The sequence below is a fragment of the Dysidea avara genome, chromosome 1, assembly GCF_963678975.1.
Source record: "Dysidea avara chromosome 1, odDysAvar1.4, whole genome shotgun sequence".
Lineage (NCBI taxonomy): Eukaryota > Metazoa > Porifera > Demospongiae > Dictyoceratida > Dysideidae > Dysidea > Dysidea avara.
In genome coordinates this window covers 57,729,974-57,746,086 of record NC_089272.1, presented here as the reverse complement: position 1 = coordinate 57,746,086, position 16,113 = coordinate 57,729,974, and the positions used below count along the sequence as shown (strand labels likewise).

Below are 16,113 nucleotides of genomic sequence, written 5' to 3'. Positions count from 1 at the left end.
TCTTAGAATACAGTTGTCCAATCATTAGAATAGTGACCTACCTCCATAGGAGTGTAGGGTCTTGTGAGTGTTCAACACTGTTGTGTTAGTAATGTATTAAGCCAATCAGAATGTATTAGGATTTAAGTAAATAATATGGAAAATAGCGGTGTACTGATTATCGAATCGGCTAATATATCGGCCGCCAATATAGGATTTTTACCAATATCAGTACAGAATAGCACAAGGACCCATTACTGCTAATGTTTATATACACAGTAGCAATAGTTTGTTCATGGTTTCTGTTGTAGTTATCCATGGTATACCAGTGGCTTATTCACTCTACGGCAAGTGCTACAACGCTACAGGAAGCCATACATTTTAATACACAATATTTTCATTAGTTCTATTGTTGAAACGTTTATCACAGTATTTACAAATGTACCAGCTATATAGTACCTTTAGAATAAAGGAGTCACAGGAAACTAGCTGTACCAACCTTCTTCACAAGCCATTAAAATGGAAGGATATAATTAATGTTTGTGTGTCTTGATTGCTCAGTAGAAGCCAAACCACTAGTGCAGGGCTCCCGGTAATTTTTTTGAGTGTACTGTCAAACTGCCAGTACAACACAGATTTTGTCCTGGGGTGCCCAGTTTTAAGCTTTCAGTACTCAAGATGCTATAGTCATGATGAAACCATGTCATAAAATAATGTAACACACTATTTCTAGCCAAGTACAATAGTCTTTAAACTATTAAATAAAACTTCATGCATCCCACAAGTCAAAGGTAACACTGGATAACATGGTTTTTAAGTACAAGTAGGCTGGTGTTCAAACCTCACTGTAGTATAGCTTGTGGCCACAAACCATAAACAAAGAGCTTAATTAAATATTACTGCCTTTGTAAGGCTGCTCTGCAGCAGTAGTATGAAATTGTATTTCAAGCCTTGTATGTTAAAATGTGTAATACAAGTATTGGATTAACTAGTGGTTATTGGCTTCTTTTGGCGATATCATTATCAGATATCGGTAATGTTAAAAACCTTGTTTCAGTACACCTCTAATAGGAAACTACATAATATGCCAAAAATCCTAAACTATCTCACCAGACACTACAATGTGCCTTAAGTGATGTAGTTGTTAGTCCATCAGGAGAGCTTGGCAAAGCCAAAAGTTGATCATGATATGTTAACACTAAAAGCCACATTTAAAATATAAATTTGTTATACTTTAGTAGGGGAACTCCCTGATGCAAATTATCATTGCAAAGTCAGCCACAACAGTAGATTAAGTGACAACACTGCACTGGAAAAAATTATGTATTTGTCTATATGTACGACAGAGTACATATGAAGCAAATATAGTTAACTATATGTGAGACAACCCGAATATGATTTGAATATTACAAAGACCACATGTGATATTTACAACATGTGTATGCTGAGTGGTTTTATGCAGTACATATAGTAACACATTTACTTCATCTGAAATCCCATGGCACACATATGTATGATACACATGATATGAATATGATGTAAATATGAATTACACATAATTGACAAACTAAGTACACTTCACACTATAGCTCACTATCATGTGAACAATTGTTTACAACTCACTATATCAAGACTATACCAAACACATGTTGAATTGTCATGCATAAATTACAGAAATAACTTTTTTTACTACTGACAGATACACAGCAAGAACAGCCTCTGTTCCAGTGTTCAGTTGCCGGAAATGCACTTGATTTTGATCACTAGTAGAAATGATGCTGGCCAAATGGCTTTTTCAGTGTAGCATACCAAAATAAGTTGGCCTGAGCTGAGCTGGTAGAGGCAGTGGATTTTCAATTCGTTGTACTTTTGTCTTTTTTCCTTGTATTCATTTTCTATTCAGCAGATTCTGATATATAACAGTACAGAACAGACCACATCAATATACGGCCATCATTTCCAATCCAGTACACTTCAATACATGTTGAATGTATACCTCCTACCATGATGCTGTCTCTCCAACCACCAATGAATGGATTTGATGATTTACATGCTCTATAAAGATACTTAAGATGTTCTAAGGCAAGAAACTTTATTACTGCTAAATCCATGTAGTGAGTATACGGTGGTACAGGTTTAACAAATAATACTGCATCGCACAAATCTCTGCATGGTATAGAGATAAAATATTGGTAGGTTACTTGGAGGATAGGTATCTTGCTCTAGTAAAGTCTTAGATGAAGTACAAAAAGTATTTTAATCAAATAAAGTTATGTCACTGTTTACATGTTGTAGGTAACAACCAAATTTTTCAACTTGATATTTGTTTGCACATGGGGAAATACCATTGTCGTAACTCTTGAAACTACACAACCAGCATCCGTATAGTCCCTCAGAATCTACCCATACAGCATTTCAGCAGAAACAAAAAACTGATACATTATATCCAGGGTACTATGTATAGCCAGTAGTTACTCACTGATCACTTAGAATGGCAGAATTCACTGACTACAAACCACCAACACACCTAAGACCACTGAATCCGGTATGAATTATAAACAGTGAGAATAATATGAGGTCCGATTTGACCTGCATTCATTGGCAGCCGGGCCGGGAGGAATTCTTTTACAATGAATCCCTTTTCGATTTTTAGGATCACAAACAGGCCTTCTCCTTATAAACCCAAACAGCAAATGATACATCATGATTTAGGAATAATCTTTGCTAGAGTGTGCCTCCCGAGCTTCTACCGTGATTTCTGATTTCCAGGTTGATTTCTACTAATTTCCGCCTACGCAAGCTTTAGTTTACGGAAATATTCTCTAATTTACAGAGAATTACGGAGGTTAGAGGCTTGATTTCTGATTTCTACTACAGGGAGCGTACGAGATTTCAAGAAGTGTAGGACCCCTCGGTGTCTCCATCCAGGCCTCCATGTAGTCTGGCGCCGCCCGCCCCTTCGCATAAAGTAAGGGTCTGGTGAAATACAGTTACTAAATCATCTCTAGCGCCAGATTCGGCGCTAGCCAATTAGTGCATGCCAATGACGTTCACACAGAAATCGCCTTGGCAACACAATGCTTTTGTTAGAATTGAAGTGCAATCATCTGACGTAACAAGCAATACGTACGCTGTCTAATTGAATTCCTTTTGAAATGATTAGGTATTTGTATTTCACCAGACCCTTACTTTTTGCGAAGGGGCGGGCGGCGCCAGACTAGCCTCCATGAAGAAAAGAGCTCACGCGCTGCATGTCACAGGAAAGCGCGGGCGAGTGACGAGCAGGTGCTGTGTGAAAATCATGGAAGAAACCCAGAAGCCCTGTTACTCCCAGTATGCTTCCAGAGGAACTCTGCTGAGAAAAATTGTCGCCAATTGATCATAGGAAGTTTGTCCGTGACATATCGTATTGGAAGATGATGATGATAAGATTGTAGAAGAACTACACAAACATTTCAGTCTCAAGTATGAATACATGTTACTTGAGAAACTTAATTTACTCCCATAATATTGCCAGATTTGGTGAAAGGACTTCATTGGATGGTAATCAAGAAACCATACAAGCAGTTATTGATAAAATGACAAATGAAGTAGTCCTGAAGCTGTTACTATTAAACGTATGTTCCAAAAATGTGTGTTCTGTGTGTAGAGTTATCCATTTTCTGACAGGGGCAGTGACTTCAGAAAGGCCATCCATGCCAGGAGAGAAACATGACAACAGTCAGCTTGCGCTGCCATTCTAGGAGAAGACAGAGAAGGCACATTGTAAGAATTACTGTGGCTTGTATTACAATATGTTACAGATATTCTATTTGTAGAAAGAAAGTGTGTAAAGCACTGCACTATTCTTCAACTATTGGTGCAGAATCAAAATGAAAGTATGAAGGAGTACTAAGAGCAACCGATGAATTAGTTGGGCAAGATTCTGGTGGCAGCTAGTGTACCGACAGAGATAAGACATCTAATCGTCTACCAGAAAAAAGAAATTGATTAAATACACACCGCACTGTAGTGGCGTTGTAGAAAATGACAGGATGTGGAAAGTCTCTTAACAAAGTAGATGCTGTAGCACAAGAAGTAGAGCTATGTTGGAGAATCAGAAGACCAAAGCCATTGTGAACTTTTCAGTTAGTGTCAAACTCATTTGAACTAAAAGTAAATAAACTGATGATGGAATTGTATAATATTTTCATGTTTTATTTTGAAATCAAATTAGTTGTTGAATCAAACTACATATCTTATAAGTGAAATTAGCTGTAGTACCTGCACGATAGGGCAGGTACTACAGCTAGTAGCTTATAAGTGAAATTAGTCATGTGTATGCTACATGTGTCTTATACATACACTTCAGATTCATAGCATCTATATCCTAGTTAGCTATGTCTGTCCATGTGTGTGAAATTGCACAAATACAGTCCACATGTGCTGCAAATCTTGTTTATCTTCTACACTCAACAACAATTAATGTGATCGAAGCAAACTACATTTACTCTAGATCAAATATCATGATGAGCACATAAGTGAATGTGATATTTGCTTAATATCTACTATACATATGCACTGCAGGCATAAATGTATTTTTTTTCCAGTGCTGTGTGATCACATGATCACTGATACAGAGATTTGTAATTCATAACTTTACATGCTACCTTAGCCACACTATGGTACAGTATTGCATTGGGATTTGGTAAACAGTAAACAACAACAACACAGATTACTGCAGTAGAGAACTTTCAACTTTAACACTTACTTGATCCTTTGAAACAAAGTGATGGCTTTTCAAGTTTCATAGAACTGTGTGTGTGGAAGACCGTTTTAGCAGATCTGAACACACTTGTATGGCTACTGTTAATTTACACTTTCTGGTCACTTCTTCGTTGAGTGGCCACATAGTAACAACAACACTACACCATAATTATAGCATCTTCATGTAGCTACATCACAACTTAACTTGTTGCACCAAAACCATCAAAACCAGTAAAATAATTACAGTTATGCCAGCATTCTATTTGTCACACACTAATATGTACCAATCAACCTCTCTAGTTAGAATATTATCATATTATGTAAACAAGTAGTAACCATGGTAATAATAGATTACATCATACAAACACACAATTTAACTGTTAGTAATAATTTGTAGTCTCTTGTTGATCCCCTCCACAACATAAATATTACTAGTAGAACTGATTGATATACCAAAAATTTCATTAAACTCTCCTTGTTGAGATCCCTTCTTTCCAAACACTCTAATCAACTGATGGGTGGGGCTCCATACTCTAATACTTGTACCGCGATCACAACCAGCTATGATGTGACCATCAGGGCTAACAGTAATGGCATATGGTCTGTCACATGTTATCCTACTAATAAAACTGCCAGTATGACTGAAGAGACTAATATGATTACCATGATAGTCACTAACTAACACTCTATTGTCAGTATCAATTGCTATTCTAACAGGAAACTGAAATTGTCCAGGGTTGGACCCAAAACTGCCAAATGTAAATGCAAATTTATCATCTTGTTGGAATACCTGGACTCTTTGATTACCACTATCTACAACATACAACATTTTATTACTACTGAAGACTAGTCCTATAGGATCATAAAACTGGCCATTGTTGTTCCCTATATTGTTACCAATCACTGATAATAATTTTCCTTGTAGGGAATACTTCTTCACTTGATGACTACTACTACTACCACTCCATGGGGGAGAGTTACTAACAGCTATGATGCCATCCTTACTGACTGCTACACCACGAGGATAGTCCAATCTGCTGTTACCACTTCCTTGTCCAATCACTGATAACAATGTCAAGTTACAGTCTAACACTATCACACACTTGTTAGTATAATCACAAACAACTACTTCACCATGTACTCCTATAGCAACATCACTGAGACTACCAAACTTGTTCCGTCCATAATCAGTCACCATACTACAATCTTGTTGTCTCATCTTGCTGTAGTCTCTCAGTACAACTGATATCCTACAGTAACATGACAGGATCACATGATCTACTGTACTAATAATACTAGTGATGTCACTTCCTGTATGTACAGGAAGTGTGATGACATACATAGTGTGGTGAAATATACTTGTAAAAATTGATCTTTGGAAATACAGGTGTTGTCTTTCAAATTCACCACTTATAGAGACAAACTACAAAGGTGGATTTAACAGTAAAACTACACGACCACTGAGTAACTGATTAATGGGGTTTGTCTTAATTGAAACCCACAACCAAACTTGTACTTTGCTGACTAGGTTTTAATATAATTATAACAATTTAAGGCTGTGGAACCTAGCTCTTAATCAGGACACCTGAAAATGAGTAATCTGGACACTTTGTAATGTTCCAAAGTATCCCTTAGGGTGTATACTGATATGGAAAATCAGGACACTATCGGTCTGTCCTTAATACACAGGTTTCACTGTAATGGTGTACATATCCACAAAACACTCTAATAGAACACACACTATTCCTTACTTGTGAGGACTGTCTGGGATGTGTTGTCCATCAACTACAACTGATATCACATGATCTCCAAGTGTCCTGGGAGTGAAGGATACTGTGTAGTTTCCACCACTAACATCCTTGACTGGTTCCGTTATTATGGCTTCTCCAGTTTGGGTGGTCACGGACACTTCTACTTCGTGGCTCCTGTCATCAACATTGTCACCATTAACATCTCTTAGTGTTATCATTAGTGATGACTCTTTGTTCATTACTGCCATTGCTGTAGGGAAGGTCACTTCACACTTGCTGGGGTCCAGTGGAAATCCTCCCAAATTGGTCACCTCCTCACAGAGACGTTCCACTTCTCTGCCATACTCAACTTCCCTTTGCTCCTTCATTACTGGTTCCAGTCTTGATCTCCTCTTCATTATCATCAGATGATCTTGTTGTCTCTCCAGTATCTTCCTCCTCCTAACCAATTCAGTGGTAGTCACTTTGTTCTCTCTTGTCTTCTTCATAAGTTCCAGACAATTCTGTAGTTGTGTCCACAGTAACAGTAATACCTCCAGTTATAACTAAACAGGGACAATAACAACCAACAAGTCAATACCACTACTTTACATACTTGAGTAACAAATGAGAGTACATTGTAAAGATTTCCTATTAGTAGTTTTGTGATGGCCTTAAGGTCAACTGTAATTAAGTTGGAATAACAATTACTGTAGATTCCCTAAATTTTCGGCACTCCCCGTGCTTTGAATGCAATGTGCTCCAAATTTTGGCAAGCGCAGGAAAGTTTCTAATTACAAGAGCTAATTTTTTGGAATTTGGAGTACTAAGGTCTCTTGAGTACTGAGGATTCCCAGTGACTTCACACAATATGCTACCTTGATGCTGGATGAAGCACCAAGTGTGAAATTGTTCAGGGATCGTACCCAACGACATCATCGTGTGACACCATGGCTACCTGCAAAACAATCTTTTTGTTCTGTTCACAGAATAAAATCTCTCCTGGCCCCACATCTCCTTGTAACATGATACACCCTCAGATGATGCTTTGTTAAGCCATGGAACACTTCATGCAGCATCTGGTAGCGAGATTTATCATGAGATAGTTTAATAATATTATTGCTTGTGGTTTCTATTTTGATTGCTTATTCAAATCCTTAATATTACATCTGGGTGATTGTATTTAAAAGTGATGTAGTAATGACATTGACCATCCCTCCTGGATAATGTAGGCAATCATAGTATATAGCGCTGTGGCCAAGTGAGTGTTGTGGTATCGTTAGCTCCGCCTCAAGGCACTCCCGTTGATCCCTGTAGAAGTAAGCAGTAAATAGATCGTAAATAACTTAGCCATGAAATGTGCAGACTGTATTAGGGATAGATCCCTAAGAGTTCGATAATAGCACTGGGTTGATACATTTTTTCCTAATTGTTCGGCCTGAAACGAATGGAATTAACTTATTTCTGCCGAATTTTATGATAGTAGGGTTCCACCGATATAGAAAAATACCTACCGATCCGATACCAATACCTAGCAGTAAATTTTCACCGATACAGATACCGATAATATCCATACACCTATCAAGTTAGCTATGTGTGACTGCTTTATTTAGAAAATTCTTTTGTGCAGTGACTGTTCTATTAGAGTATTTCATCTTTTTCATGCAAACACAGTAAGTAGCAGTTGCTCAATGTTTAACAAAGAGACTCCTGCACCTTTTATGCTAGAATAATGTCAATATTATTTCCAGCCCATGTTTTGCTAGCATAGCATTACAGCAGGACCTCAATTATCCGAATCTCGATTATCCGAACCTTTGATTATCCAAACAGTATAAGTGACTGCTCTATTAGAGTATTTCGCCATTAGATGAACGTTCTATTAGAGTAAGTGTATTTTCTATTAGAGTAGTTGAATATAACTATGTACATAAATGAATGGGCTTTATTTATCCTAACAAATTCACTTGTCTGAACACTTTTATGATTGAATTGTCACACAGGTGTTCGGATAATGGAGGTTCTACTGTATTATGATGATAGTTATGATGACGACGATTGGTGCAAGTGGCTATTAATTGGTATCGGAATACTTAAATAACCAAGATTCCCAATATCGGCTATTAATCCGATTATCAGTGGAACACTAATAGAAAGTACTGAAACAAGCTGGAGTAGAGCCTGATATTAAATCACAGTAAATCAATAAGAAGTGTTATTCACTTTGGTTCACCAGAGCTTGGGTATTTTAGTATTACTTTGACAGACTGCAAATTACATTTCTATTTTAAAACTTCTTAAAGCTGGGCACACCATTATTGAACTACAACTGCTGGTACTGCTCTTCCTACTCAAATCACAAAGGTCGCTCATGCCATAAACTATAAAAATATTTATAAAAATACATGACAGTAGTCAAACCATAGCTTTGTAGGGTGGTGTAGCTATTCCTACACAGCCATGAATACACACAACTTCAGATGGTATAAACTTATATAAGTAGGTGGGCTGTGTGAGACTATGTGGCTATGACACTAAGAACATATACTAGCTCATTACTGAAGCTTAAACAGTAAACAAAGGAATGAATAGTCTCTATCACTACTAGACACAAGTTTCATAATAAATTAATACATGCATGACATTTGTGACTTACAAACATGCATAAAAAATTTGGAATTTTCAACTAGAGTAGGGACCATAGCACATTGATAATAGTACTGGAACAAGTTGGAGTAGTACATGATATTAAATCACAGTAAACAATAAGAAGTGTTATATCCCTACTGTACATTTCCATTATGGTATCTTGAGCACAGCAGGGATATAACACTTCTTATTGTTTTACTGTGATTTTAATATCATGCACTACTCCAACTTGTTTCAGTACTTTTTATCGATGTGCTATGGTCCCTACTCTGGTTGAAAATTCCAATTTTTTCTGTGTACTTGTTTGTTAACTTTTTTTTGTAAATAATTATTATGATTGGTGAACCCATGCATAGAAATAACACCATGCACCCCAGCTATATCAATTATTGTCTGAAAAGTGAAGTATCCATTACGCTTTGTTGTCAGCTATCATTACACATGCAGCATTTCGGATTAAAAACTATTCGAAAAGCACCTCTGCAATCAAAATAGCCACTATAAAAAATATGGACGATTTCCGTTACGAAGGGAAGCCATCATGTACTACCAACTTTTTGCTGTCAGCAAAGATGAATGGGACACAAAGGAGGACATGCACTGGTAAGTCCATAAAGAATGCATTGTACGTACTGCAGTATGCCAAAAGGCACCTCTCGAGCTGAAGCGATGTCGAACAGAGAACAATCAAGCCCATAGCCTTCGCTGTTATTGAGTTATGCTTGTATGAAGGCATCAGCCAGTCAGTTACTCAGTCAGTCAATAGAAAATTCCATTGAATAGTTTTAAATCTGTAGCAACTTATTGAAAGGGTCATTCCATGTCAAATCAACAAGGAATTTAGGGTCACCTCTCGGATTTTGACGAAACTTGGTGTGTTTGTAGTACCTATGGTGCTTATCACTCATGAAAATTTTTAGCTCCATATATTCCATAGTTTCTGATTTATGACCACAAATATTTTGAATATTTCATGAAAATTTGGTCCATCTCTTGTTACAAAATCAATTGCAACCTTGCACTGTGTAAATATTTGTAAACACAATTTTCAGTGATGGAAGACTGTTGATTGACCTTTCCAGTGATCCCCAAATTATGGGATATCTACTTAATTATGGTTCAAAAGTACTTCATTGAAAACTTTAATCCCTTATATTTTGAAAAATGCTGTTTGAAATTTTTCGAATTCTTTTGTGAATAATGATTGGGTCATAGTCTATGTTTGATAAAATTTTTGTGGTGGGACCACAATGGGCTCAAGAGATATAATGAATTATGTTGTGGTATGCGGTGGAATTTGCAGTCTATTATTGCTGTATTGGAGTGTACACCTCCAATAACCACTTACAACAAGGCTATGCCAAGTTTGTCTTACAGAGTGAAGGTGTCTAGGTGTATTGCAACCTGTATTAATGACCACCTGTAATGAAAGACCATCTATAAGCTGTAGCTAATTTATACTTTAATTGGATATTAATGTATAGCACCAAAGTATCAACCCTTTCTAGCAAATCCAAAAATGGTCCTTATTAGACAGGTAGACTATAAATGAGATTATCATGCGTCCATAAACACATTAATGTTATACCATCTCTTCAGTTATACCTTATTTATTAAGTAAAATCTCGCCGTAGTGCACTTACATACATATCCCCACTCTACACTATTCAAGTTACGTACATGGCTGCATAGGTACAATAGACCTCTTCAAAAAGGATACCTGGGCACCTTAATAGCCTCATGATCTTACTTTATAATTGTACGTACATTTTGGGCCCAAGACAAGTCTGTGGTTTCTCAAAAATGAACACTTCATCAATGGTCCAGGGAATAGAATAGTTACACTATATACAGTAGATGCATTACTTGTACCAAAAGTTTTTATATTATTAATACTTGCTTGCACCTCAATGTGTGATTTATAGTACTGTAATTACTAAAATGGTTTTTCAAAGTATTTTGGGTTGACGCTTTGAAGATCAGTACAGGCAAATGTTAAGTATGTGGTCAGCATGTCCTATGTGAGTATGTGCATGAGTTTATGACTTGATCTTCAAAGTGGTCATGAATGTAAAGTAATGTAGTAATTAATTTCACATATTGAGGTACAATTAACGCATGTATGGTAAAAACCCTCCATTGCTAGGAACATAATAAAGTGCTCATATTACAGAAGCCACACAAGTATCTTGGTCTAAATGTATGTGCACCACTATAGTGGGAGTACAGTGTATAAACAGGTGTCCTGGTTATCAAGGTATCCAGGTATCCCTTCTGAGGAGTTCTGTTGTATGTATCTATGTAGCCACATATGCAACTTAAATATGGCTAAGTCCACTATATTGGTATTCAACTTAATAAAGAAGGTATTTGTGAAGAGATGGTACATTTACATGATGTTCATGGACACATGGTGGTCAGATCTGTAATTTATAGTCAACCTGTCTAATAAGGACCATTTTTGGATTTGCTAGAAAGGGTTGATGCTTTGATGCTATACATTAAAGAAGTATAACTTAACTGCAGCACATAGATGGCCTTTCATTACAGGTGGTCATTAATACAGGTTGCAATGCACCTAGACACCTTCACTCTGTAAGACAAACTTGGCATGGCCTTGTTGCGAGTGGTTATTGGAGGTGTACACTCCAATACAGCAATAATAGACTAGAAATTCCACCGCATACCACAACATAATTCATTATATCTCTTGAGCCCATTGTGGTCCCACCATAAAAATTTTATCAAACATAGACTATGACCCAATCATTATTCACAAAAGAATTCGAAAAATTTCAAGCAGCATTTTTCAAAATATAAGGGATTAAAGTTTTCAATGAAGTACTTTTGAACCATAATTAAGTAGATATCCCATAATTTGGGGATCACTGGAAAGGTCAATCAACAGTCTTCCATCACTGAAAATTGTGTTTACAAATATTTACACAGTGCAAGGTTGCAATTGATTTTGTAACAAGAGATGGACCAAATTTTCATGAAATATTCAAAATATTTGTGGTCATAAATCAGAAACTGTGGAATATATGGAGCTAAAAATTTGCATGAGTGATAAGCACCATAGGTACTACAAACACACCAAGTTTCGTCAAAATCTGAGAGGTGACCCTAAATTCCTTGTTGATTTGACACGGAATGACCCGAAAGCATTACGGGTCGACCTGAAGGCTTGTTTGGGCTTAGTTTACCTAACAAATACTGCCTCATCGTCAATAGGGAAAATTAAGGCTGGTTTTTGGGTGATGTTATTTTGTGGGCCACGTCTACTCCTTTGTGGTCAACAGTTGAAGCCCGATAATGGTGTGCTCAGCATTTACAAAAAAAACAGACAATACATTAAAAAGCTGTTTTCAGCTCGGTCCATGAGTCCAGTCCACAAAATAAACTAGGCCATGTCCTTCAGTGTCTGGTGAAAGTGCTTACCGTGAAACCTTAAAACCTCACAATTTAACTTGTGGTTGGCATAAGTCCACCACTAAACCACCAACACATAACTTAATGAAATACCAAAAACTATAATATGTCTGGCGTCTCCCACATCATTATACTAAGCTGAGCTAATACCTTATTATACCTATTAATAGCATAGGCGATTCTGAGGGGGGGGACCCCTCCACCTACTGAAAAATATATATATTTTTAAATCTTTGGGAAAAGTTGCAGGAATTGTTATTTTTACAGCATATACTTCTGGTTGTTTTCAGGGGCGGATCCAGAGTTTGGAAAGAGGGGGGCACCTTGCTGAAAAAAGTTGAAGAGCAAAAAAAAAAAGGTCACAAAAACAATAATAGCTAGTTATCCTTTACCAAATATATTATATCATGTATATTATGTAAAATAAAATCCTATTAATTTTATAGCTTCATAAGTAAGTTGCACTGCCTCATGAACATTGTGACTGCTTTATTAGAGTAATTGACTGCTCTATTAGAGTATCTCGATCTTGTATGCAATTTCTTGAAGGGGGGGGGGGGGGCATTTGCCCCAAATGCCCCATCCTGGATCCGCCATTGGTTTTTAAGCCTTCAAATTGCAAAAATCCTGCATCTTTTGGGGTTGCACCCCCAGACCCCCAAACTCTATTGAGGTTATCTGTTAAAACATAATGATGTCTTTCAGCGCCTGATGTAAGATTTTGAGGCAAAACTCCAATTCATCCCTTGTCTATTTATTTATTTATTTATTCATCCAAATAGGAAGGGTGCCACCAAAAGGCTAGGCCTGCACGAGGGTGCTTCAAACCCTTCAAACCATCATACACCTAGTGTCCTTTATACTAGAGTTGTTCTTCCTCAGATCATTAATAGAGGGTATCCACTTGATGTCACAGTATATAATCAAGAGTTCATACTCTTGATATAATCACAGGTTATCTTCGTAAATGTGTGAGGCAAAGGTGAGTTACAAGCCAAAGAGCTGTAGTGTACATTTGTTATGTTACTGATTTGTTGCTCAATAATATCACTTCACAGCAGCTGGAAGAAACAGGGTCATTAAATTCCAGCTCTCGTTGGTGTGTTTCGTTCAAGTATTCACTCAACATAATTTTATAGTGATATTCTCCAATTATGCACAATCGCCATAAATTTCATTTTCTCAAATGGGAAGCCATTGATTTTTGCCTCAAAAACATGGCATCTAGTAACCGTTACTAATTAAATGAAGGGAACAGATATCCTCTATAGTTTGTGGTACTATTTTTTGATGGCGGTACAACTGATTGCATACAAAGTACCTTTTACAAAAAAAAGTTTTCCTGAATTATTACACATCAACAGCCTGTATCATGTCACTAACACAATAAACAGATACACCATGGTGTAATGAATACAATACCTTTAGTGTGTTCTCCCTCTTGTCTGCTTCTTTCTTAATAACTGCTTTAACGTGTTCCTCTCGTTCATCGATGACTTTTCTAAGAGCATTAAACACCTCCCTCGCTCTCTCCAGGTTGTGTTCCTCTCTGTTCCTTACACGTTGTCTCATCTCTCTCACTACGGACACTGCTCGCTTCGTCTCTTCCAGTATACCAATGATGTGATCAGCAGCGTTTCCCAGTTTCCGGGTTTCCTCACCAGTCACAGTTGCAATGCTAGTACGCTGGTGTGTTGAGTGACCATGAGAGACACAATCTCTACATAACTCTGTTCCACATTGTCTGCAGAACACGTCAAGTTTTCTTCGCGGATGATCAGTACAATATTGAGAAAGGGGCGTGGTGGCGGGATACTTCCACAAAGTGGCACACTCTTCACTGCAGTCAATAGCATCTTGAAGTTGGTCTGGATTATCAAAATGTTCCATCAACACTTGAAAATGAGACATCACCACAGAAGACACGGGAGGAAGGAGAGCAGAAGCCATTTTGACTACACCTGATAAGTAACTTTGAGGCGTTACCATCATCAAGTGCGCTTAAACTTTAAATTCGTTGAGAAGAAACTTAACGTCTGAAGGTGTTTGACAACGCCTGAAGACTGAATGGTAAGGACATGGACTACAAGCAGAGAACATTGATTTTAGTGAGTGGTTTTAGTGAATATCTCTGTGCACGTGCCCAGACCGCTTTCCCCACTGAACCAAGTCTCGCGGCGCCCGACCCTAAAAAGCCTTCTTTTTAGGGTCGGACGCCGCGAGTCTACCCTGAACCCTATGGGTGTATTTTGGGTGTCTGAATGTATGTAGGAGTACTTTGGTCATTCGGTCACTGTCTGTAATCCTCAGAGTAGTGTAGTTGGTGTATGTCAATCAATACCTTCTGTTGTTGAGCTGACAAACTTGTAGTTTGCATATTTCAATGGAGGTATAGTAGCTAAACACTACAAAACTTACAACTATGTTTTTTTGCACTCTAGATGTACTACACTGAGGTCTAGTCTTATGTGGCCGGACACTATTTTCTCGGGGTGGTGCTTATCAATTTTCATGTGTGCCCCCGAGGGGTCTGCAGCGCAGCTAAAATTGCATACGAGATTCAGAATTTTCAGATTCACAAAAGATTCAGGGATTCTACTTTAAAGATTCAGTGGGTGCCACCACACTAATGTAGTATCCTAAAGAATCCAAAGTTTTACTAGAATTTGACTAAGTTTCAGAGGATTCGCAAAAATTCAGTGCTAAAAAAGCTGTATGAGATTCAGCTGCATTGTGGACCCTTCGGTTCCCCCTCGACGAAGGATATGGTCCAGAATCAATATACAAACTTGTGTTTACACCCCAAAGCTTTTGAAACATCAACTTCTTTCAGAAAAGCCAGCCAGTGCTTATGAGGCTGTTTTCTGATGATGTAAAAAAAAGTGTGAATTGATTTCTTGTGAAATGGAAAAGGCTAAGATTGGACTGAGCATTTAAGCTCCAGTTTTACCATGTGTCTTTCAATAGTTTTACACAATGTAAACAGTGACCTCTGTTTGTCATCTACAACTTCACCAGATGTTTGGCTGTAGTCACAATGTACATGTTCTGTGATGAAATTCTTGTTAACATTTAAAGTTGTGAGAACAAGTTAGCATATTGATTCTGGACCAGATCCTTTTGACGGATGGTTGTAATTGAAAATCGATATCACAATTACCCTGAAAAAATAGGATCTGGCCACGTGAGACTAACTGAGGTCAACTTGCAGTAAAAATTTCAGCTCAATCTGTAAGTAATGCAACCATAGAGATGCCAAACATATCTTCTCATAGTAGACCAATCTCCCTGATGCCTAACTGGTAAAACAACTAAACACTATCAAAAAATTTTAGCCAATCAGATGCGTATATCAAATGTACAAGTGATATACTAATTCTATTGGCTAGTTTGCTGTAGTATATCAAAAATATACCACTAGCTGCTATTGGAGTTTTTGTACAGGACACGATATTGATGTTGTATTAATCAATATAATACATCAAGCTGCTACAGTCTATTTCAGGTTGGTTGTCCACGCAAGCCAAATGCAAAAATATCACGTGAATAGAAATAACCAATGAAATTTCACGCCAGG

General features: G+C 37.4%; 1 protein-coding gene and 2 long non-coding RNA genes across 3 annotated transcripts in view; 2 read left to right on the top strand and 1 right to left on the bottom strand.

Moving 5' to 3' along the window:
* Window positions 1-2,953: 2,953 nt before the first annotated feature.
* Window positions 2,954-3,870, top strand: LOC136237739 (uncharacterized). The gene is made up of 4 exons (XR_010692589.1): window positions 2,954-3,444; window positions 3,497-3,596; window positions 3,649-3,744; window positions 3,798-3,870. It is a non-coding gene; the product is annotated as an uncharacterized lncRNA (long non-coding RNA).
* A 1,150-nt stretch (window positions 3,871-5,020) lies between these two features.
* Window positions 5,021-14,545, bottom strand: LOC136237720 (E3 ubiquitin-protein ligase TRIM71-like). The gene is made up of 3 exons (XM_066027937.1): window positions 13,959-14,545; window positions 6,477-7,021; window positions 5,021-5,975 (listed from the first exon to the last, which is right to left on the bottom strand). Exons 2-3 carry the CDS (start codon window positions 6,962-6,964, stop codon window positions 5,099-5,101), a joined length of 1,365 nt encoding a protein of 454 aa, XP_065884009.1. The 5' UTR covers window positions 6,965-7,021; window positions 13,959-14,545; the 3' UTR covers window positions 5,021-5,098.
* The window catches only part of LOC136237745 (uncharacterized), a 43,222-nt gene continuing 41,290 nt past the window's right edge, over window positions 14,182-16,113 (top strand). Inside the window, exons 1-2 of the long non-coding RNA XR_010692590.1 lie at window positions 14,182-14,606; window positions 14,978-15,767. This is a non-coding gene — a long non-coding RNA (uncharacterized lncRNA). The remainder of the gene's footprint in view (window positions 14,607-14,977; window positions 15,768-16,113) is intronic.

Excerpts from the sequence above, each read along its gene's own strand:
- LOC136237720 (XM_066027937.1), bottom strand. The coding sequence starts at position 6,964 with ATGAAGAAGACAAGAGAGAACAAAGTGACTACCACTGAATTGGTTAGG. Across the intron at positions 5,976-6,476 it reads ATCCCAGACAGTCCTCACAA|GATATCAGTTGTACTGAGAG; the intron begins GTAAGGAATAGT and ends ATGTTACTGTAG.